The following is a 23,911-nucleotide window of genomic DNA, read 5'->3' on the forward strand; positions in this document are numbered from 1 at the left end:
TCGTAAAAAATGTCAGTGTCAAGTCGGTTGTCATTAATGGAGATGGAGAGGTCCAGGAAGGGGAGGGAGGTGTCAGAGATGGTCCAGGTAAATTTAAGGTCAGGGTGGAATGTGTTGGTGAAGTTGATGTCCAGGTAAATTTAAGGTCAGGGTGTCCAGGTAAATTTACTGTATGCTTACATTCATGTGTATAGTTTAACACTATGTACCTTTAGGAAGAGTGATTCTGAAATTAAAATAGTTTATCAATATGGAGTAAATGAATATTCGATCCGAATGATACATGGAGAGTATGTATGATACACAAATGCCCTGATGCTCAGCTAGCTTGATTTATTTTCGCATTTTTTCACTGATGTTACTTTCTAGTCCTCAACTAAGGTCTTACAAATGCCAAGGTGAAGCCCATGGTTTCTTCCCACAGCATTTATCAGCAAACCAAATGTTGGCATTAAATTTTCCACTAAGTAGTAAAAAGGGAGACAATCATCCAACTCACTGAAAATTTGGCATCATTGGATTTGGAGATGTATATATTGCAATAGGATCAGACAGAGTCAGTCAATGCGGTTTTGTAAAAGATAATCATGCTTAACTAAATTAGAGCTCTTTGTAGAAATAACAGGCAAGTCGGATAATGGACAACTTATGCACTAGGGTCTCAATTCCAGAGATCCCAATTTAGCTGATTGTTTCTTCAGACTTTAGCCTGCACAATAATTTCAGATTTGTATTAGACATGGCAACTCAAGACATGCGTGGTGTTTTTATAAAAAATATATTTTAAACAACCATTTAATATGCAACTGTACAGGTACAATTCTCATGTTGATTCATACCAATAAGTATGTTTTCTATTTACAACCTAGTAGGCAAGAACATTGTTTAAATACATAATTCAATAAAAATGTTCAAGTATCTTCAAAATCAAGGGGCAAACTGAAAGCATGTTAACTGTAGTTAAAGCCCACTTAAATCATAAAAATACTGCTGTAGTAACCAGTGTTGGCTTCTCAACAGTAAAATACTTAGGGATCAGATATTTGGTCTGCTTGGAATACAGTGTTGTCTTGTGGGCAATTATAATGACAGGCACATGTGATGATTACCATCATTTGTTTTGGAACAATTATTCCTCCTGCACATTTAAAATCCAGCTGGGTTGTTTTGGTGCTGTGAGGGGTGCAGCATCTTCCATCATTGCAAACTCCACAATATTTAGGTTTGTATGACTGAACACTTAGGCAGCCATCGTATTCAAATCTTGTAGGTTTTGTTGCTTTTGGTGTTCGAACGCATTTTTTCCCTTTCTTTAAAAACAGGAAGCAGAAGACAAACCAATTAAAACATTGTACTTTTAAAACTAAATATAAAAAACCCAATAGTTTAGCAGCTTTAAAGAATGGCAGTCATGATTTGTAGGTGCTGTACAAAGTTAAAAATCATACAACACTAGGTTATAGTCTAACAGGTTGATTTGGAAGCACTAGCTTTTGGAGCACTGCTCCTTCATCAACCACCTGATGTAAAAATTAAATGTAAAAATTGGCATCATATTGGGTTTTGATACCCTAACACATGCAAAAGAACTTAGCTTGCTCAATGTTGTTGCAGGACATAATTATGAAATTCAAAGAAGGAAATTTCAGTTTGAGTTTACAGGAAGAGACAATTTGGGATTCAACTTTGTTTGCTTGGTAAATATACAATTGCATTCATTATTGATGAAATAGAGTAGTAAAAATACTGTGGGTTTTCAAACAAAGTTGTTGTCACTGAAAAACACGCACAATTTTGATTTGGCCTTTACTTAGCAAGTATTTTGTTTTCAAATGCAGAACAAGAGGGTTGAAGAGCCACATATTTCCAGTTCAGATCGGATTATATTGTTGAGTTACACCATTGTACAGCTCCATCCAAACTGTGTAAAATTCCAGTTCTCACCGTGAATTAAACCAGGGCCTTGTGAAAAATTCCAAAATTCCTTAGATTCTGCTAAAGATTCCAGTGAATGGAGAATAGGAAATGGACCATCTTTATTCAAGAAAGGAGGGAAACAGAAAGCAAGACACCATAGACCAGCTAACTTAAACTGTGCAACAGGGAAGTTACTAGAATTCATTATTAAGGGGTTTATAGTGGGATACTTAAATTGCAATAGGATCAGACTGAGTCAGTCAATGTGGTTTTGCAAAAGATAATCATGCTTAACTAAATTAGAACTCTTTGTAGAAATAACAGGCACGTTGGATAAAGGAGAACCTCAGTTTGGTGTACTTGGACTTCTAAAAAGGCATCTGAAAGAACTGCCATAACAAAGGGTACTATACAAATTAGAGTTCTGGTGTATGGATGACATTATAACATGGTTGGTTAACATGAAGCAAAGAGTAAATGGTCTGTTTCTGTTATTCTGAACCATGGGTTCAAACTTCATCACAATCTAATCCTAAACTCATAGCAATACCTTATCTAAAGGTACAGATTTTCAAATGATGCACTAATGGTTCAATCAGGTGGAGGATAAATGAAGAACAGGTGAGCTTTCCTGGTGTACCAGCCTAAAATTTATCCTTCGACCACGGCCAGTAGGATATAAGTTTCTTGTCAATTTTTATTTACTATTTTAAAGGTTTGGCTGTTTTTGAATTCAGTGCCATGTTTGTCCAGTTAATAATGACTACAGCTGAAGTAATTTATTGTCTATGAAGTGATTACTTAAATGATCTACTTAAACACAAGATCGTTTTTCTTGCTCCATGATTGAAGTGCTGTTATAGAGTTCATTCTTATGTACTCATGAATGATTTGTTGGTAATTTACTTGAGCACATTAAACCTGTCCAAATTTTATGAAAGCTAAAATTGGTCAGATCCTTAAATTGGAGAAAGATTTGTATTCTTGGTTTAGAAAATGCATAACAATTGATAGAAAAAAAAACACTTTGGAAACAAATATGGACTGTTGATAGATCCTTATAGAAGCATTGCCTTGTGCCTTGTAGAATATAAGTAAGGAAATTCTGGAGAGAAATTTCATCTCAGTGGTAGTGTGAAATGGATGGTAACAGACCAGCCACGTATTGCTCTATTTACCCGATTGACTTAAAACAGGAAGGAAAATAAATCAGCTGGCTTCTCTGCCATCTTTTTTACACCCCTACTGAAATGGAATTTCACTTTTGCCCCAATATCAATACCTAATGTTTGCTCAGTTACCAGATTCATTCACAGTGTGCTGAGGAGATATATTACTCAATATTACCATGCTCACTGACCTACTTTAGCTCCTGATGCTTAAAATTTTAAAATTCTCATGTTTGAGTGCAAATCCTTCCCTGGCCCTTCCCCCTTTATCTTTGCAACCTGCTCTAGTTCTCCAACCTTGGAGCCCTGGAACAATTCTCCACAAAAAGTGTTACAAATTTAAGTTGTTCCAACTCCTGGTGTCTTAACACGCTACTCACAAAATGCCAAAAGTTCAACGCTGTTGTTTGTACTCACTTTTAAAGTGACTTTGTAATCACCACATGGTCGAACTTCACAAATCCGTGTTTGCTTTATCATATCACACTGGTGGTTTTTATTAGTTACACGAGTAGAAATGCCTATGCCGCAGGTTTTGGAGCAGGCGCTCCATTGTGTCGTCTGCTGTATACAGTTAAGTGAATCCAACTCATAGGCTGCCTCCTGTCTGTGAGCTGAAATGAAAAGAATCTTACTCAAGTCTGTGTAAAAGCTTTGAAAATATTAAATTTATTGCAATTACAGCAAAATTAAAATATCACCACTTTGATTGTGTCTTAGAAACTTAGAATGCATGGAAAATTGCACTTTCAATTTTCACTAGTGTTTACCATAATAAGCTATAGATCCAATTTCAGTAAATCGAACTTCTCTCCAAGAGAATAGATTAAGGACATTGGGGAATTTGACTGGGGAGCTTTATAGTTGCAATTACAAGCCAAGAAACTCTAGGTTTGCTTGACCCAGACTATCCTATTTTCAAGATTAGCAAAAATAAATTTTGTACCATGGAATCAATCCAGATTTCTGGCATTAATCACGAGAAAAATCACCCAAATAAAAAAAGCTCATGCAGGAACACTTAAGTTCAACAAAAGAGAGTACATTCTCCGATTGTTTTATACACATACTTGCACTTTAATTCTTTTTTAGTTTAATTTATTTCACAATCCGATGCTGTACTGAATCTGGTAACTTCACGACTGGACAGTTCTGGGAAACTACATACCACTTAAGGAATCAGTTTTCAGATTTGATTTTGAACAGAATTGTCAAATCTAGCCACTGAATCCAACTACTTTAGTCCATGAGAATGCAATCTTGACTGGACATTTTGAATTTTCTTTCAAACACTAATAATAGATGTTGTAAATCTGAAAACAATAAAAACATAACCAGTTGAAAAAACTCAGCCAGTCAAGCAAGTTATCTACTGAAGAACAAGAGTCAGTCATTGAGGCTTCAATTCTTTAGACCCTGTCTCAGGATTGAAAGACATTAAAGCTGAGCAACATTTCAAAACAGAAGAAGAAAAAAAGAGGGCAGATGAGGTGGAAAGAAAATGAATAGAATTACCCGTTAAGTGCATGGATCAAGAACAAGAGATGGTTAAGTGAGCAAACGGATGTCAGCAACAGAGAAAGAAGCAGCATAAATGGGAGAAAGCAAAGAAGTACCAGATGTATACAAGACACTTGTAAGTAGCTCAACAGAGTACTACAAAGGAAATATTAGAAACTGGCATGGTGGAGCAAACACCAAAAGAAGAAAAATCTAGATGAACGCTAAGGGTGCAGATCACCCAATCAATGGTGTTCTAAAAGGGGTCACTACTCCAGGTACCAATAGATTCTCCCTACCCCACCATTCACTGAAAATACTGGAAAGCCTTTCTATTTAGCAACAAATTCTGCTAAAGAGATATAAGAGCTGCAGTTGACTCTGATTCAGAATTTAATTTTAAGGCCAGAAAGTTGCAAAACACCTATTAGAGGATGCTGTGCTCATACTTAAGATTAGTCAGAACAATATAGAAGGCCAAGGACAGATGTTCAATTAAAAATTGAAATGACAGGTGAAAGGGAACTTGGAGTAGCAACCACCGAACTTGTGGTTGCATTCTTTGTTTAGTGAAGATTAAGCAGAAAGGTATTTTGGAATAATAAGTACATTGAAATATCGGCATAGTGACCGGTATCCCATGACCAAATCACCTTTTCTTTATTTGTGTACAGTATACTGGCTATGGCCAGCCAGCTTGGAGTCAGTCTTCTGAACTAAGGAAATTCTAAATCTCCCAGTTATTTTTATTTCCTGGTCAACCAGGGCTTTCCTGATTGGCTGAGGTTATGGACATTGCAAAAGTAAAGGGAAAAAAAATGTGCTGGTTGTAAATGGAAAAAGCAAAGTAGGAAATCCTAGAGGCACTGTTTATTTTGGATTGTTAAGAAGAGGAGGATAGTGTGTTTGTAATGTGAATGCAGTAGAGAGGGTAGAAAAGGCAAACAATCAAATGCAGACTGGATGTTGTCGTGTTGGAGAGGAACCCTTAGCTGAGAAGAGTTTTTGGAAGTTCTGATGTAACAGAGTCAGAGATGTACAGCATGGAAACAAACCCTTTGGTCCAACCACTCTATGCTGACCAGATATCCCAACCCAATCTAATCCCACCTGCCAAAAGCAAATCTTAGCAGGACTTATACACTAAATGGTAAGGTCCTATGGAGTGTTGCTGAACAAAGAGACCTTGGAGCGCAGGTTCATAGCTCCTTGAAAGTGGAGTCATAGGTAGATAGGATAGTGAAGGCGGCATTTGGTATACTTTCCGTTATTGGTCAGAGTATTAAATACATGATTTGGGAGGTCATGTTGTGGCTGTACAGGACATTTAGGCCACTGTTGGAATATTGCGTACAATTCTGGTCTCCTTCCTATCGGAAAGATGTTGTGAAACTTGAAAGGGTTCAGAAAAGATTTACAAGGATGTTGTCAGGTTGGAGGATTTGAGCTATAGGGAGAGACTGAACAGGCTGGGGCTGTTTTCCCTAGAGCGTCGGAGGCTGAGGGGTGACCTTATAGAGGTTTACATAATGAGGGGCATGGATAATGTAAATAGGCAAAGTCTTTTCCCTGGGGTCGGGGAGTCCAGAACTAGAGGGCATAGATTTAGGGTGAGAGGGGAAAGATGTAAAAGAGACCTATGGGCCAACTTTTTCACGCAAAGGGTGGTACGTGTATGGAATGAGCTGCCGGAGGAAGTGGTGGAGGCTAGTACAATTCCAACATTTAAGAGGCATTTGGATGGGTATATGAATAGCTAGGTTTGGAGGGATATGAGAATGTACTTAAAGCAAACTCTGCAGAGATAGAATTATGTTCTCACAAGGATAGGTGTCTGCAGAAATATAACCCAAGTAGTTGAGAATCAGAATAAGCATGTTAATTAGCAGCCCATATTCACCCATTGCGAAGACCCAAAAGGAAAGTAAAGATTGAGAGATAGATCACAATAACATGGGGGAAGTGTGAACACTTAAAGTGATGAAATAATCTGAAGCAAAATGAAATACCACCAACTTCAATGTGTAAAACTGAAAAGGTTGCCTAGTGCCTTTCACTCCAGAGATTGCTCCATTATTTTCTATAGTGTGTAGGTAATTGCTGAAATGAAGAAACAGGCTGAGAAAGATTGATGTGTAGGGTGACTGTAGATCAAGAGTAAAAAAGGAAACAGCTAGGTTTAAAAGACTGGAAATGAGAAACTACTTGTTCATGACGTGGGACACAATGGCCAACTGTAATGCACCCGCATTTGTCCATGAAGAAATTAACAAATCCAAAATAGATGAGGGTTTGAATCTAGAAATCATTAGCTGTATGGCTCAGAACTTTTATTTGCCAAACTAAGGAACTTTTATTATAAGTGTAACCAGTAGATTCTGGGAAGAATAATAAGAGAGACTGGTTTAGGTGTCCCCTATATGTAACATGCCTTTTTTTTAAATAGCCATTTCTTTGTTTAAAGTAGCATACACCAGAAGCATTAATGTTTATGTGTTTATACTTTAACTACTGATTGACAATCTATCAGGGTGCCCAATTTCCCGATATGCTCTGCTGGAACAAAAATGTTAATACATGTGTACACATTTCAAAACATGTTTAGAATAAAATTCAAGCATCACTCTGAAGCTGAAAGGTTGGAGCTATGGAACTGACAGTCCAGTTAGAATTACTTATACAGTAGACCATGTAAAATAAAGTATCCACAGTATATAATAGCTAAAATAAAAAGATAAACATCATATTTTACCTGCCAGTAAAAATCCTTCAATAGGAGCTTCTTGTTTGTGGTCACAAACCCATTGCTCACAACACTCTCCTGGCATCTGTACTTGTTTAGGAAATGGGCAGTCAGGCCCAGGCAAAAGAACATCCAGATTACAACGTGGCACACAGCCGATCAGACCATCTTTACAGGAGCACTGGTATTTGCAGCTTGGCTGAAATGTTTCACCATTTCGATAGACAACTCCATCATACATGCAAATATTACCTTCATGTGCTGGAATTCAAAAGATAAGGAGTGTTAAGTTTATATTATTCTTAGTAAGAGTGCCATCAAATACAGAAATATACACCTAAGTGACAAGTAGATTTTTTGATAAATTATAGTGGGAAGAAATGTGAAAAAAACTTGATTCACAAACATAAGTTTTCTTACTTATTTAGTAGATGAACAATCCATTTTGTTCAACATACTACCTTTGAAAATTTCTTCAGAAATATAAATTCAACTTCTGAAAAAATACATTTCTTAGGAAATATTTGTACAAATTGAATAGTGTAACCAATCACTTGTACATTAAACTGGTGTAGCCCAGGGACTCTGGTGACAGCAATGGCATGGACTGATGAAGCCCGGAGCAGGTCTCTGGCTGTAGCATGGAATGGGCCGGTGAAGCCCGGAGTGGGACTATAGTTGCTGAGAAGGAAAATTCAGACACTGTCCAAGCTATCTTTCTTTTAAAATTTATTTTAAGTTAACGAGAATGGCACTGATTCATGGAGGCAGTATAAATTTTGTATTGAATACACATGACGATAAATAATTTTTAAAAAAACCATCATAAACTGCAGACCGTATTTTACTCAATAGAGAAAATACTCATGAGCTTGCAGTAATAATTTCACATCCCAGTGACACTGTACCTTGCAGCATTATTGGCAGCGTGTAACATGTCAATTGTATGTTACATGTGAGAATTCCTCTGAAATAATGATGTAGCGGTAATGTCACATGACTAGTAACACAGAACCTGAGGCTTATGTTCTGAAATCATGAGTTTGAATTCCATCGAAGCACATGGTGAAATTTGAGTTCAATAAAAAAAAATCTGAAGTTAAAAACTAACCTAATGGTGACTATGTATCCAGCGCTAATTGTTGCAAGACTTCATCTGGTCCTCAAATGTCCTTTAGGGAATTTTAAACCATCCTTACCTGATTTGGCCTCCATGTGACTTCATATCCGCAGCATTATAGCAACTCTTAACTGCCCTCTAGACATTCAGGGATGGGCAACAAATGCTAAACTAGTCAATACCCATGAACTAATCATAAAAAATTATTGAAGATAATTTACAAATATTATCAATAGACATACCCATTTTTATTTCTCTGATGAATGTAGTTGTCCAAGTGACAAGAATGTCAGTGTTTAGTCAATTTGTATGACTGTTTCTCCAACTGTAGGCTGAAATATCCTTTATTATTTGAAGTAATAAATCAGTGGGAAAGTGTTATCCAAATGGCCTACTCCAAAATTGTAATTGATTAGTGTTTCCACAAAAAAAATTGACACATACATTTATTTAAGAAACAAAATCAATATGATTAGTGAAAGGATCACTACCATTAAAATGCCTACATGCAATTAGGGTTGAACAATTTAATTAATTAATAGCTGCGTCAATTTTCAAAGTGGATGGGGTGAGGGAACTGATGCACTATATTTCCACTTAGTTACCTGACCTTACTTGTCAAGGGGCATATCGTTATAGATGATCAGTAATGCTACAGTACCCAGTGAACAGCAAATTTACCTTCCTTTAATTCAACTGATTCAGAATCAAGGTTTTAAATTTACAGCTTTCACAAGTTATAGTGAGCTTATTTCTTTTGTATTATTTTGCATAAGAATTGCCAATTCCTTCAGTTGGATCATGACTACTATTCGTGCAGCAATGATTCATCATTTTCCATTATAGATGTCTCTCTAATCCAAGGCTGAATCACTTAGTAAAAGAGAGGCAGAATTCATTTAAGTTAAAATGTTGCGCATTTTTCAAAAAGTTCCTTGTTCGAATAAAAACAAACAGTTCATAATTTCTATCTCCTCACACTAGACAGCACTAGTTAATACATACTATATTATACCAGGCACGCTTCACACAATGGGTAATACACAATTTCACGTCATTCTAATTGTGACTTTAATGGGGTTTTGCAAAGCTGTCATGACACTTCAGCTTTCCAATATTGCTTGCCACTAAATCCAGCATTACATCAGCTGTTATGGCCAATTATTCAACACGCTATTCGAAATAGATTGTGAAACTAGACCTTAAATTCCTCTACATTACTCAGTTTTTCCCACAAAGTATCATTTAAAAAAAATTACAGTAAAACCTACTTGCCACATTTTTGCTCATTTTACTTGGAGCAATATTCCCTTGCAGATCCCTTCGATTTTTTTTCCTGTATGTTCTCTAACTTGTTCATTTGGAAGCCACTCGTTCTAACCCTATAAGCAAACCATTTGATGTACAATAAACAGAAACAGAACAAACCTGAATTAGGCATAACTGACCACTTTCAATCACAGCGAAACTGCCATTAAAACTTAGGTTTTCTCTAATTAAATTTTTACATCTTCAATATTCCCTTTGCCTGGGATACTCAAACTCTTTTGTATCCCATTTTATGGTCTGAGTCATTCCATGTTTGTTCAAAAATCTTCAAGGGCAACCTTCCTTTCTGAGAGGTAGGTTGGCTGTCTTTAATTATTCACCTAGGAGTGAATTATTTAATCTTTAAATGTAAAATTTTGAATTTTCATTGGTTTCAAATTACCCAGATTGGCCCCGTTACACTTGTGAAAGACTTGTCTGGACTCTCGAGTCCTTAGCTATAGCCGAGGATTCCCTAGGAGAGTAACTGGCGAGTAACCGCAAAATGTAAACAATACTTGCAACTTACTCCAAAATATCATGAGCATAATAAGCAATAAACAAACGGGTCGTTATCTGCAGAATTTCTAGCGTGGTTTGCACGCAGGTAGATATTGTAGCATATTTGTCAGAAACAAATGCATAAATAAGTTCATTACTAATTGAATGCTGAACGAGGGGCAAATTCACACAGAACTTGATTGTCCATACAAACGTTACAGAAAGACACATCGGAAAATGATACAGTATAGCATATTATATTGATTCAGAATTTCGTCAACAAAGTTGCTCCGAGCAGTCAGCGCAGGAGAGCGGAGTCGGGTAGTCAAACACCCCAGTCCCTTTGTTTCTACAGCCTCGATTATTATGCCCACCCTCTTTCCCCCTGACAGCCTCGTTTGGTCCCAACATTTTTATCCTCCTTTAGTTTACATCATTGAACAGTTTCGATAGTTACCAGTTTCGAACGAGCTCTCTAGTCACGATTCATTATTCTTAAATTTTTAAAAAATATAATTCTCGAAGCCTGCAATGACAACGTAGTTGACTTGCTCAGCCTAAGATAAGCGTACTAACATAGATGAAGCTTCTTAATTGAATTGTTGATAATTGTAATGTTTCTTTGATAATAATGAGGCAGGCTGGTTCACAATGCACGCTGTGAACTCACCTAAGCAAATACCGACTCCTTGTCGTGTGTCGGCGCTGTAATCGCACTGCAGCCCTTGGTGCGAATCACAGATATCGTTTACGGTGCAGACTTCCCCCGCTTGCTTGGCACAAACCCGGCAGCAGGCGCAGTTGTCCAAGACTAGCCGCACTCCCGGTGTACATTTTGGTGGATCCTTTGGGCATTTACAAAGTGAAGAACATTGCTGGCCGTTGACCCGCTGTAAAACAGAAAGACGGAACACAAAAAAATTTGAAATACCAAATCTGAAATGAATTGCATGTGTTCCTGTCACCCAGTTCCCCTTGGGGTTAAGAAACAACTTTTTATTTGCATTTCATTTATTCTGTGAAGCGCAATCACCTCAATTATAAGCACAAGTAGAGGCACCAGTGCCACAATGAAGACCTGCATACTTCCACTAATGAAAACACAACTTTCCAGCGATGTCAGCCGCGTGTATTTTATACAGCCGCCTTTCTACCGGAGCGCCGCTCTGATTGGCTGAGGCCACGAAAGTAACAGTCAAGCGTCTTCTCTGGCTACTTTGACAACTCCCCAGGGATTGGCCAACAGCTTTCCATGATGCCGTCGCCATGGCGACACCGCGTGCGGTAGGAGTCGGCGTGAAGGTTGAGCCAGGTAAAACCGAGGACTGCAGATGCTGGACACCAGAGTCCAGATTAGAATGGTGCTGGAAAAGCACAGCAGGTCAGGCAGCATCCCAGGAGCAGGAAAATCGACGTTTCGGGCAAAAGCCCTTCATCAGGAATACAGGCAGAGAGACTGCAGAGTGGAGAGATAAATGAGAGGGGGGTGGGGAGAAAGTAGCATAGAGTACTTTAGGTGAATGGGGGTGGGGATGGAGGTGATAGGTCAGGGAGAAGGGTGGGGGAAGGTAGCAAGGAGTACAATGGGGGTGGGGATGAAGATGATAGGTCAGAAAGGAGGGTGGAATGGATAGGTGGAAAGGAAGATATGCAGGTAGTACAGGTCATGGGGAGGGTGCTGAGCTGGAAGGTTGGAGCTGGGGTGAGGTGAGGGAAGGGGAAATGAGGAAACTTGTGAAATCCACATTGATGCCATGGGGTTGAAGTGTTCCAAGGCGGAAGATGAGGTGTTCTTCCTCCAGGCGTCTGGTGGTGAGGGAGCGGCGGTGAAGGAGGCCCAGGACCTGCATGTCCTCGGCAGAGTGGGAGGGGGAGTTGAAATGTTGGGCCACAGGGATGTGGGGTTGATTGGTGCGGGTGTCTCTAATTTAAAACGCTCTGCTAGGAGGTGTCCAGTCTCCCCAATGTAGAGGAGACTGCATCGGGAGCAACAGATACAATAAATGATATTGGTGGATGTGCAGGTAAAACCTTGATGGATGTGGAAGGCTCTTTTGGGGCCTTGGATGGAGGTGAGGGAGGAGGTGTGGGTGCAGGTTTTGCAATTCCTGCGGTGGCAGGGGAGGGTGCCAGGAAGAGAGGGTGGGTTGTTGGGGAGCGTGAACCTGACCAGGTAGACACGGAGGGAACAGTCTTTGCGGAAAGCGGAAATGAGTGGGGAGGGAAATATATTCCAGGTGTTGGGGTCCATTTGGAGGTGGCAGAAATGTCAGTGGATGATGTGATTTATGCGAAGGTTGGTAGGGTGGAAGGTGAGCACCAGGGGGGTTCTATCCTTGTTACGGTTGGAGGGGTGGGGTTTGAGGGTGGAGGGGTGGAATGAGGACGAGATGCGTTGGAGGGCATCTTTAACCATGTGGGAAGGGAAATTGCGGTCTCTAAAGAAGGAGGCCATCTGGTGTGTTCTGTGGTGGAACTGGTCCTCCTGTGAGCAGATACAGTGGAGGCGGCGTAATTGGAATGCGGGATGACATTTTTGCAGGACGTAGAGTGGGAAGAGGTGTAATCCAGGTAGCTGTGGAAGTCAGTGGGTTTGTAAGAAACGTCAATGTCAAGTCAGTCATCATTAATGGAGGTGGAGAGGTCCAGGAAGGGGAGGGAGGTGTCAGAGATGGTCCAGGTGAAATTAAGCCCAGCATCTCGGAGTCCAGATCCCCTGCAGCTTGGAGGAGAACGCCGCTTCCTCAGAAAACTAGAGGGGCAATAGTTCGTTTTGAGCACGCCTGTTGACGTCCTTCATAGGTGCATTTTCTGACGCTTCGTTACACACAGGCCATCATTTTTGTTTGCATTAAATATTCCAGTGTAAGTGTTTTTGTCTATATTGATATGAGTTCCCCAAACTGTGCGGCATATTACACTATAGGGCGCCCTGTATTTGTTGCAATCGCCTCCACAAGCAAAAGTCCGCTTCAACCGTGACTGATAGCTGGAACATTAGTGGCACATCAGTGAATTGGGGCCTGTGCAATGTGTCGCCTGGATGTTAGGCAACTGTCTTACAGCAGCCAAAACAGCCGGAGTGCGATGTCCTGTGCAACACTGTTTATGTTGGACTCCGAGCAGCATGTCATCTGGTGTGCTTTCAATGGAGTCGCTAGATGAGATGTTATGTTCTGCAAATACTGTTTGGAGACCGAATGACTCCTGCAAACCATCATAACACTGAGTTATCAAAATGATTACTCATTAGAATCAAGTTCCTGGTAGGCAAGTAAAATAAATGAACGAATGGGCAATATTCTGTTCAGGAACGATTAGGTAGATTGACTTTCCGAAATACCGTCCAAAATGTATCCCCTTTTAAAAATCAACTTTAATAAACTTGTACGATAATAATTGAATTGTTAATTCAGAAAGCTTGGTGAGTATGTTTTTATTCCATCTCAGGCTGCAGGTTTGACAGAAACCTAGCCTTATCAGTCCAATTTTAGGAGTATTTTCTGACTGGTTTTCCCATCAAGACAGGACTTATACACTAAATGGTAAGGTCCTGAGGAGTGTTGCTGAATAAAGAGACCTTGGAGTGCAGGTTCATAGTTCCTTGAAAGTGGAGTGGCAGGTGGATAGGATAGTGAAGAAGACGTTTGGTATGTTTTCCTTTATTGGTTAGAGCATTGAGGAGAGGAGTTGGGAAGTCATGTTGAGGATGTACAGGATACTGTTGGAACATTGTGTGCAATTCTGGTCTCCTTCCTATAGGACGGATGTTGTGAAACTTGAAATGGTTCAGAAAAGATTTACAAGGATGTTTCCAGGGTTGGAGGGTTTGAGCTATAGGGAGAGGCAAAATAAGCTGGGGCTGTTTTCCTTGGAGTGTTGGATGCTGAGAGGTGACCATATAGAAGTTTATAAAATCATGAGGGGCATGGGTCGGGTAAACAGACAAAGTCTTCTCTGAGATGGGGGGAGTCCAGAACTAGAGGACAATAGATTTAGGATGAGAGGGGAAAAATTTTAAAGGGTCATAACGGGCAACTTTTTCACACAGAGGGTGGTACGTGTATCGAATGAGCTGCCAGAGGAAGTGGTGGATGCTGGTACAATTACAACATTTAAAAGGCATCTGGATGGGTATTTGCATAGGAAGGATTTCAGAGGGATATGGGCCAAGTGTTGGTAAATGGGACTAGAGTAGTTTAGGATATCTGGTTGGCATGGACGAGTTGGACCGAAGGATCTGTTTCCCTGCTGTACATCTCTGACTATGATTCTATGTGTATGGATGACAGCTCCTTTTGAATTTAGTTGGCATTTATTGTTATCCATAAATATTGGCTTAATATTTAAGAACTATAATTATTCAAACTATTAGTCAGTTTGAGACTTTCAGACCAATCAGGCCAGAGTTGGTACAGCACTAAGAAAGCAGTAACTGTATACACACAAGTATAAGGTAAAGCTTGTAGATCATTGGCTTTTAGAATATGGTTGGGTAAGGTTTAAGCTAGAGTGGCAATGGGATGGGAATCTGAGGAGTAGGGCAGTAGATGCAGAAATTGAGGGAGATGTAGAAACTAAGGCATACCCATTAAGAACACGATCAGGCAGGGAAATGCTGCTGAAAAGAGCAGGGGAGGTGGTCTGGAATGCATGTGTTTCAATACGAGAAGTATAATAGGCAAGGTAGATGAACCTAGAGCTTTGGTTAGTACTCGGAACTCTAGCATAATTGCGATTATGGAGACTTAGCTGAAAGAGGACAGGACTGGCAGCTGAATATCCCAGGATTTAGATGTTTCAGGTGTGACAGAAAGGGATGTAAATGGGGTGGGGAGTTCATTACTGGTAAAGGAGTATCTCACAGCTATACTGAGGGAGGATAGACCAGAGGATTCATGCTGTGAGGCAATACGGTTGAACTCAGTAAAAGGAAAGGTGAAATCACAATGCTGAGAGTTTTCTATATGCCTTCCAACAGCCAGTGGGAGGTAGAGGAGAGAATATATAGGCAGATTTTAGAAAGATGTAAAAACAGCAGGTTGTGGTGAGTGATTTTAACTTCCCCTCTATTGACTGGGTCTCACTTCGTGCTAGGGGCTTGGATGGGACAGAATATGTAAGGACCATTCAGGAGGGTTTCTTGACATGGTGTGTAAACAGTGCAACCAGGGAAGGGATTATACTGGATCTGCTTTTGGGAAATGAGTCTGGCCAGATGAGTAAAGTTCCAGTGGGGGAGCATTTCAAGAGTAGTGACCATAATACCGTGAGTTTTAAGATAATCATGAATAGGGTTAACAGCAATCCTTAGGTGAAGGTGTTAAATTCGGGGAAGGTGAACTATAATAATATTAGGCAAGAACTAGAGAATTTTTACTGGCGGTGACAGTTTGAGGATAAATCTACATTGGACATGTAGGAGGACTTCAAATGGCAATTGATAAGCATTCGGGAGTAGCACATTCCTGCGAGCATGAAAGATAGCTAAGGCAAGTTATATGAGCCTTGGATGAACAGGGATGTAATGACCTTGATCAAAAATTTAAAAAGAAGCATATGTAAGGTCTAGGAGGATGGGAACTGACAAAGTCCTTTAAGTATATAAGGAAAGTAGGATAGAACTTAAACAAGGAATTAGAAGGGCTAAAAGGGTCATGAAAAGTAATTAGTAAACAGGATTAAGGAGAATCCCAAGGCCTTTATATATAGTATATAAGGATTAAGAGGGTAGCCAGGGAAAGCGTTGGCCCACTCAAAGATAAAGGAGGAAATCTGTGTGTGGAACTAAAAGAGGTAGGTGAGGTCCTAAACGAAGACATTGTGTCAGTATTCACAAAGAGAAGGAATTGGTGGAGGATGATCTCAGGGAAGGAAGTGTCAAGCTTCTAAGCCAAGTTGCTATTAAAAAGGAAGAGGTGTTGTGTGTCTTAAAAAGTATTAAGATAGATAAGTCATAGAGTCGTAGAGATGTACAGCACAGAAACAGACCCTTCGTCCCAACTCGTCCATGTCAACCAGATATCCCAACCCTTCCCATTCATATACCTATCCAGATGCCTTTTAAATGTTGCAATTGTACTAGCCTCCACCACTTCCTCTGACAGCTCATTCCATACAAATATACTGGAACGCAGGAGATTGAGTTATAGAGTCATAGAGGTGTGCAGCATGAAAACAGACCCATCGGTCCAACCCATCCGTGCTGACCAGATATCCCAACTTAATCTAGTCCCATCTACCAGCACCCGGCCTATTTCCCTCCAAACCCCTCCAATTCAAATGCCTCTTAAATTTGCAATTGTACCAGCCTCCACCACTTCCTCTGGTATCTCATTCCATACACGCACCACCCTCTGTGTGAAAAAGTTGCCCCGTAGGTCTCTTTAATATCTTTCCCCTCTCTCCCTAAACCTATGCCCTCTTGTTCTGGACTCCCCGACCCCAGGGAAAAGACTTTGTCTATTTACCCTATCCATGCCCCTCATAATTTTGTAAACCTCTATAAGGTCACCCCTCAGCCTCCGAAGTTCCAGAGAAAACAGCCCCAGCCTGTTCAGCCTCTCCCTATAGCTCAAATCCTCCAATCCTGGCAATGTGCTTGTAAATCTTCTCTGAACCCTTTCAAGTTTAAAAACATCTTTCCGATAGGAAGGTGATCAGAACTGGACGCAATATTCCAACAGTGGCCTAACCAATGCCCTGAACAGCTGCAACATGACCTCCCAACTCCTGCACTCAATACTCTGACCAATAAAGGAAAGCATACCAAACGCCTTTGAGTTGCAACCTCTTAGACATTTATAAGGTTGTGAATAGCATGGATAGAGTGGACAATATGAGGCTTTTTCCCAGGGGGAGCGACACAGGTTCAAGGTCCGGGTGGGGAAGGTTTAAAAGAGATGTGCAAGACAGGTTTTTCACACTAAAGGTAGTGAGTGCCTATAGTGCTACAGCGGGCGCACAGAGAGGGGAGCCGGAAGGTAAGCGGAGACCAGTTTAAATTAACGTTTTTCTTTTCGCAGTCTGTGTTTTTTTTTCAACTAGGAGCAGGAACCCGGATGTCGTCAACAGAGGCTTCTGGGAAGGTAAGAAGTTTGAGTGGAGAAGGAACCTGAGACACTACACGTGTAGTGTCTCCCACCCTCCCTCCTCCTCTAACTTAAAAAAAAGGACTCAGTCGGCTGAACAGGTAAGCTACTTAGTGTTCTTGTTTTGGAGACTAAGTGTAGAGTTATGGCAGCGCAGGCAGTGGTATGTTCCTCCTGCAGGATGTTTGAGATGGGGGTGACGACTGGTGCTCCTGCCGACTTTACCTGCAGGAAGTGCAGCCAGCTCCAGCTCCTCACAGACCACGTTAGGGAACTGGAGCTGGAGTTGGATGAACTGAGGATTATTTGAGAGGCTGAGAGGGTGATAGATAGAAGCTACAGGGACATAGTACGTCAGAGAACAGAGGCAGCTGGGTAACAGTTAGAGGTGGGAAGGGGAGGAAGCAGGCAGTGCAGGGATCCCCTGTGGTTGTTCCCCTCAACAATAAGTATACTGTTGTATAAGTATAAGTAAGCTTTGGATACTGTTGGAGGGGACGGCCTAGCAGGGGTAAGCTGCAGTGACCGGTTCTCTGGCACGAGGTCCGGCTCTGAGGCCCAGAAGGGAAAGGGGGAGAGGAGGAGAGCGATATTTATAGGAGACTCTATAGTTAGAGGGACAGACAGGCGGTTCTGTGGATATGGGCGAGACTCTCGGATGGTTTGTTGCCTCCCGGGTGCCAGGGTCCGAGACATCTCAGACCATGTCTTCAGAATCCTTAAGAGGGAGAGTGTGCAGCCAGAAGTCGTGGTGCACATTGGCACCAGTAACATAGGTAGGAAGAGGGGTGGGGAAGTTATTCAGGAGCTCAGGGAGTTAGGCTGGAAGCTAAAAGCTAGGACGGATAGAGTCGTCATTTCTGGGTTGTTGCCGGTGCCACGTGACAGTGAGGCAAGGAATAGGGAGAGAGTGCAGTTGAACACATGGCTGCAAGGATGGTGTAGGAGGGAGGGCTTCAGGTATTTGGACAATTGGACTGCATTCTGGGGAAAGTGGGACCTGTACAAGCAGGACGGGTTACACCTGAACCAGAAGGGCACCAATATCCTGGGAGGTAGGTTTGCTCGCACTCTTCGGGGGGGTTTAAACTAATTTGGCAGGGGGATGGGATCCGGACTTGTAGTCCAGCAAGTAGGTTAGCTGTTTTTCAGGATGTCCAAGAATGTAGGGAGGCTGTGGAGAAGGTAGCACTGACAGGGAATACTTGTGGACACAGAGATGGGCTCAAGTGTGTATACTTCAACACAAGGAGTATCAGAAATAAGGTGGGTGAACTTAAGGCATGGATCGGTACCTGGGACTACGATTAGATTAGATTAGATTAGATTAGACTACTTACAGTGTGGAAACAGGCCCTTCGGCCCAACAAGTCCACACCGACCCGCCGAAGCGTAACCCACCCATTCCCCTACATTTAGGGGAATGGCCAAGATGTTGTGGCCATCATGGAAACGTGGATAGAAGAGGGACAGGAATGGTTGTTGGAGGTTCCTGGTTACAGATGTTTCAGTAAGATTGGGGGGGTGGTAAAAAAGGAGGGGGTTGGCGTTGCTAATTAGAAATGGTATAACAGCTGCAAAAAGGCAGTTCGAGGGGGATCTACCTTTGGAGGTAGTATGGGGTGAAGTCAGAAATAGGAAAGGAGCAGTCACCTTGTTGGGTGTTTACTATAGGCCCCCCAATAGCTGCAGAGATGTGGAGAAACAGATTGGGAAACAGATTTTGGAAAGGTGCAGAAACCACAGGGTAGTAGTCATGGGCGATTTCAACTTCCCAAATATTGATTGGAAGCTCTTTAGATCAAGTAGATTGGATGGGGCGGTGTTTGTGCAGTGTGTCTACGAAGCTTTTCTAACTCAGTATGTAGATTGTCCGACCAGAGGGGAGGCCATATTGGATTTGGTACTTGGTAACGAACCAGGACAAGTGATGGGCTTGTTAGTGGGTGAGCATTTTGGTGATGGTGACCACAATTCTGTGACTTTCACCTTGCTTATGGAGAGAGATAGGTGCATGCAACAGGGCAGGTTTTACAATTGGGGGAAGGCTAAATACGATGCTGCAAGGCAGGATCTGAGGAGCATAAATTGGGAGCATAGGCTGTCAGGGAAGGATATTGTTGAAATGTGGAACTTTTTCAAGGAACAGATACGACGTGTCCTTGATATGTATGTACCTGTCAGGCAGGAAAGAGATGGTCATGTGAGGGAACCTTGGTTGACGAGGGAGGTTGAATGTCTTGTAAGGAGGAAGAAGGAGGCTTACATAAGGTTGAGGAAACAAGGTTCAGACAAAGTGTTGGAGGGATACAGAATAGCCAGGAGGGAGCTGAAGAAAGGGATTAAGACAGCTAAGAGAGGGCATGAAAAATCTTTGGCGGGTAGGATCAAGGATAACTCCAAGGCCTTTTATGCGTATGTGAGACACATGAGAATGACGAGAACGAGGGTAGGTCCCATCAAGGACAGTAGTGGGAGACTGTGTATTGAGATGGAAGAGATAGGAGAGGAATTGAATGAGTACTTTTCTTCAGTATTTACAAATGAGAGGGACCGTATTGTTGAAGAGGAGAGTATGAAACGGACTGGTAAGCTAGAGGAGATACTTGTTAGGAAGAAGATGTGTTGGGCATTTTGAAAAACCTGAGGATAGACAAGTCCCCTGGGCCTGATGGGATATATCCTGGGATTATGTGGGAAGCAAGAGAGGAAATTGCAGAACTGTTGGCAATGATCCTTTTGTCTTCACTGTCAATGGGGGTAGTGCCAGGGGACTGGAGAGTGTTGAATGTTGTGTCCCTGTTCAAAAAAGGGAATAGGGATAACCCCGGGAATTACATGCCAGTTAGTCTTACTTCGGTGGTAGGCAAAGTAATGGAAAGGGTACTGAGGGATAGGATTTATGAGTTTCTGGAAAGACACTGCTTGATTAGGGACAGCCAGCATGGATTTGCGAGGGGTAAGTCTTGCCTTACAAGTCTTATTGAATTCTTTGAGGAGTTGACCAAGCATGTGGATGAGGGTAGAGCAGTGGATGTAGTGTACATGGATTTTAGTAAGGCATTTGATAAGGTTCCCCATGGTAGGCTTATGCGGAAAGTCAGGAGGCATGGGATAGTGGGAAGTTTGGCCAGTTGGATAGAGAACTGGCTAACCGGTTGAAGTCAGAGAGTGGTGGTAGATGGTAAATATTCAGCCTGGAGCCCAGTTACAAGTGGAGTTCCGCAGGGATCAGTTCTGGGTCCTCTGCTGTTTGTAATTTTTATTAATGACTTGGAAGAGGGAGTCGAAGGGTGGGTCAGTAAATTTGCAGACGATACGAAGATTGGTGGAGTTGTGGATAGTGAGGAGGGCTGTTGTCGGCTGCAAAGGGACTTAGATATGATGCAGAGCTGGGCTGAGGAGTGGCAGATGGAGTTCAACCCTGTCAAGTGTGAGGTTGTCCATTTTGGAAGGACAAATAAGAATGCGGAATACAGGGTTAACAGTAGGGTTCTTAGTAAGGTGGAGGAGCAGAGGGATCTTGGGGTCTATGTTCATAGATCTTTGAAAGTTGCCACTCAGGTGGATAGAGCTTGTAAGAAGGCCTATGGTGTATTAGCGTTCATTAGCAGAGGGATTGAATTCAAGAGTCGTGAGGTGATGTTGCAGCTGTATAGGACCTTGGTAAGGCCACGTTTGGAGTACTGTGTGCAGTTCTGGTCGCCTCATTTTAGGAAAGATGTGGAAGCTTTGGAGAGGGTGCAGAGGAGATTTACCAGGATGTTGCCTGGAATGGAGAATAGGTCGTACGAGGATAGGTTGAGAGTGCTAAGCCTTTTCTCATTGGAACGGCGAAGGATGAGGGGTCACTTGATAGAGGTTTATAAGATGATCAGGGGAATAGATAGAGTAGACAGTCAGAGACTATTTCCCCAGGTACAACAGAGTGTTACAAGGGGACATAAATTTAAGGTGAAGGGTGGAAGGTATGGGGGGATGTCAGGGGTAGGTTCTTTACCCAGAGAGTGGTGGGGGCATGGAATGTGCTGCCTATGGGAGTGGCAGAGTCAGAATCATTGGTGACCTTTAAGCGGCAATTGGATAGGTACATGGATAGGTGCTTAAGCTAGGACAAATGTTCGGCACAACATCGTGGGCCGAAGGGCCTGTTCTGTGCTGTATTGTTCTATGTTCTATCTATGGATCGTGTTGCCAGAGGTGGTGGTGCAAGTAGGCACAATAGTAGTATTCAAGAAACACCTGGACAAATACATGATTAGGAAGGGAGCAGAGGGATATGGATACTGTAAGTGAAGACAGTTTTAGTATGGAAGGGCAAATTATTGTCAGCACAAGCTTGGAGGGCTGAAGGGCCTGTTCCTGTGCTCTATTGTTCTTTGTTCTTTATCCTGGTTGATTTACATCTGAACTCCATAGTTGGGTGTTTTGTTCTGAAAGCCTTAACAACTTTAGTGAATGGAAATCAGTCTCAGTTTTAAAATTTCCTACTGAAGTAGCCTCAGCAGTATGTTGGCACAGAGAATTCCAGATCTCCATTCCCTCTGCATGAGGAACTGCTTTCTGATATCACATCTAAACTGCCTAGTTCAATTTTTGAGGTAATACTTGCTTGTTTTTACTGTCGCACAAGAGAAAATAATTTCTCTTCATCTAGTCTTTCAAATCTTTTTATTAGACTGCCATTAATGCTCAGTACTCAAAAATACAACACTAAGTTAGCTGTTGCACATATCTCTTGATCTGAATTTGCATTGAATTAAGGTGGTCTCTGCTCCGAGTACCTATTCATATGAATTTGTACTGAGTCTTCACCGTATGTTAGATTCTGGCAGGTCATACGCTACCTACACAAGGTATCAATCTCTCTGCTAATGTGGAGGACGAGTATATGTAATATTGTGTCTTTAGAAGGCTTATCCATCTTCAAGTGGTATTTCTCAGAAGACTCTTGCTTCTGAGAACGATGTGTAGGCGAGAGTATAGGAATACAGTTACCACCATTTTGAAAAGTTATCTGAATATGCATTTATTTGAGGAATGCAAAAGAGTACAGAGGTTTTGTTTTCACCACAATGGCAGAAAACCAGAGCTGGCTTTCTGACCAAAGGAACAGTGAAGGAACATTGATAAAACTGAGTTAGGATGGCATGTGACTGGGATGGAAACTTGCCATGCATCTGCTACCCTAGTCCTGTTGGGGGTTATGGGTTTGGAAGAAGCATCAGAGCTGCTTTGCTGAGTAGATACTACACATTATTGCCATGTGCACTGGTGGTGAAGGAAGTGATTGGCAAGGTGTGGATGTAATGCCAATCAAATGGGCTACGTTGTCCTCAGTGACCTCAAGCTTCTTAAGTATGATGGGAGGTGCACAAACCCAGAAAAATGGAGAGTATCATCTCTTTTAAGCTTACCCCTATGTCCACTGAAAATCAACCCACATCACCCATGCTATCTTACTGAGGTCTGCCAAGAAGACCTATCCAAAGCTTTTGGATTTACTTGAAGTTAGGGATCCATGACATCTTTGCCAGAAAGTCTCAGACAAGCTTGTTGTCTCAGTAGTGGCCACTTTTCGATTTTAGCATTGCGGGAAGTACAATGCTGATGGCCAATCAGATTGGTTGGCAACTCTTGTGTGGTCAGGTGGGGCTGCGAATGGGAGGGAAGGGAGGGAGTTGCTCCTAGATGGGGCAAAATCTTACTCTGACCAAAGTAAGGCTGCTCTTAGCTGCAGATCAGTGTGGTGCTGTCACATTTTGGTTGTCGGGGCAAATAATTTGTTCCCCCCTCATAAAAACAACCTCTGCAAACATGATTATGTTTATTTTTATGAATCAGGGATTCATTATTTGAATCATACAAAATTTCCACCAAAAAGATCACCAAAGACTATTTTTTGATCTTAGTTTGTAAATGATCAACAATGTAGTTATAGAAAAGCATACAAAATGAAATGTCACTATGTAACTGGCTTGTCAGTTGCTCTAAATCTAATAATTGATCAGATTTTGTTCTCTAAATAGTTGTGAGACTAATGATGCCAGATGTTTTTAATGTGCAATGGTACACTGACTTAATGCAGGACAGATTTGAGTTAAGCTCAAAATAAGTTAAGCTCCCTCCCAGATCATCTCAACGCCTTCTATGCTTGCTTTGAGCAGAATTTCGGCAGAGAGGTAACATCTATTCCGACAAGTCCTGATGAACCTATCCCACCAATCACTGCATCAGAGGTCATATCATTTTTCCTTTGTGTGAATCCAAGGAAAGTGATGGGACCAGATGGAGTACCAGGCCGTGCACTCAGAGCATGCGCAGATCAACTGGCAGAGGTCTTCTTGGACATCTTCAACCTCTCCCTGCAGCAGGCCACTGTCCCTGCCTGTTTCAAGAGAGCCAATATCATCCCTGTGCCTAAGAAGGCTCATGCAGCATGTCTCAATGACTACCGCCCAGTGGCCCTAACTTCGGTGGTAATGAAATGCTTTGAAAGGCTGGTCATGGTATTAATAAACTCCAGCATCCCCAATACTCTTGACCCACTCCAATTTGCCTG

The 23,911-nt window shown here is 41.7% G+C and overlaps 1 protein-coding gene across 1 annotated transcript; it reads right to left on the reverse strand.

Moving 5' to 3' along the window:
- Positions 1 to 796: 796 nt before the first annotated feature.
- Positions 797 to 11,417, reverse strand: LOC140477392 (CCN family member 3-like). Its single transcript, XM_072571209.1, has 5 exons — positions 11,292 to 11,417; positions 10,929 to 11,148; positions 7,339 to 7,590; positions 3,504 to 3,700; positions 797 to 1,310 (listed from the first exon to the last, which is right to left on the reverse strand). Exons 1-5 carry the CDS (start codon positions 11,340 to 11,342, stop codon positions 1,029 to 1,031), a joined length of 1,002 nt encoding a protein of 333 aa, XP_072427310.1. The 5' UTR covers positions 11,343 to 11,417; the 3' UTR covers positions 797 to 1,028.
- Positions 11,418 to 23,911: the final 12,494 nt, after the last annotated feature.

Source organism: Chiloscyllium punctatum, chromosome 5 (assembly GCF_047496795.1).
Source record: "Chiloscyllium punctatum isolate Juve2018m chromosome 5, sChiPun1.3, whole genome shotgun sequence".
NCBI lineage: Eukaryota > Metazoa > Chordata > Chondrichthyes > Orectolobiformes > Hemiscylliidae > Chiloscyllium > Chiloscyllium punctatum.

Coding starts and splice junctions, on each gene's coding strand:
- LOC140477392 (XM_072571209.1), bottom strand. CDS start 11,342: ATGCAGGTCTTCATTGTGGCACTGGTGCCTCTACTTGTGCTTATAATT. Junction 7,591..10,928: donor AGGAGTCGGTATTTGCTTAG/GTGAGTTCACAG, acceptor TTTGAATTCCAG/CACATGAAGGTAATATTTGC. Junction 3,701..7,338: donor TGAAGGATTTTTACTGGCAG/GTAAAATATGAT, acceptor TTTTCATTTCAG/CTCACAGACAGGAGGCAGCC.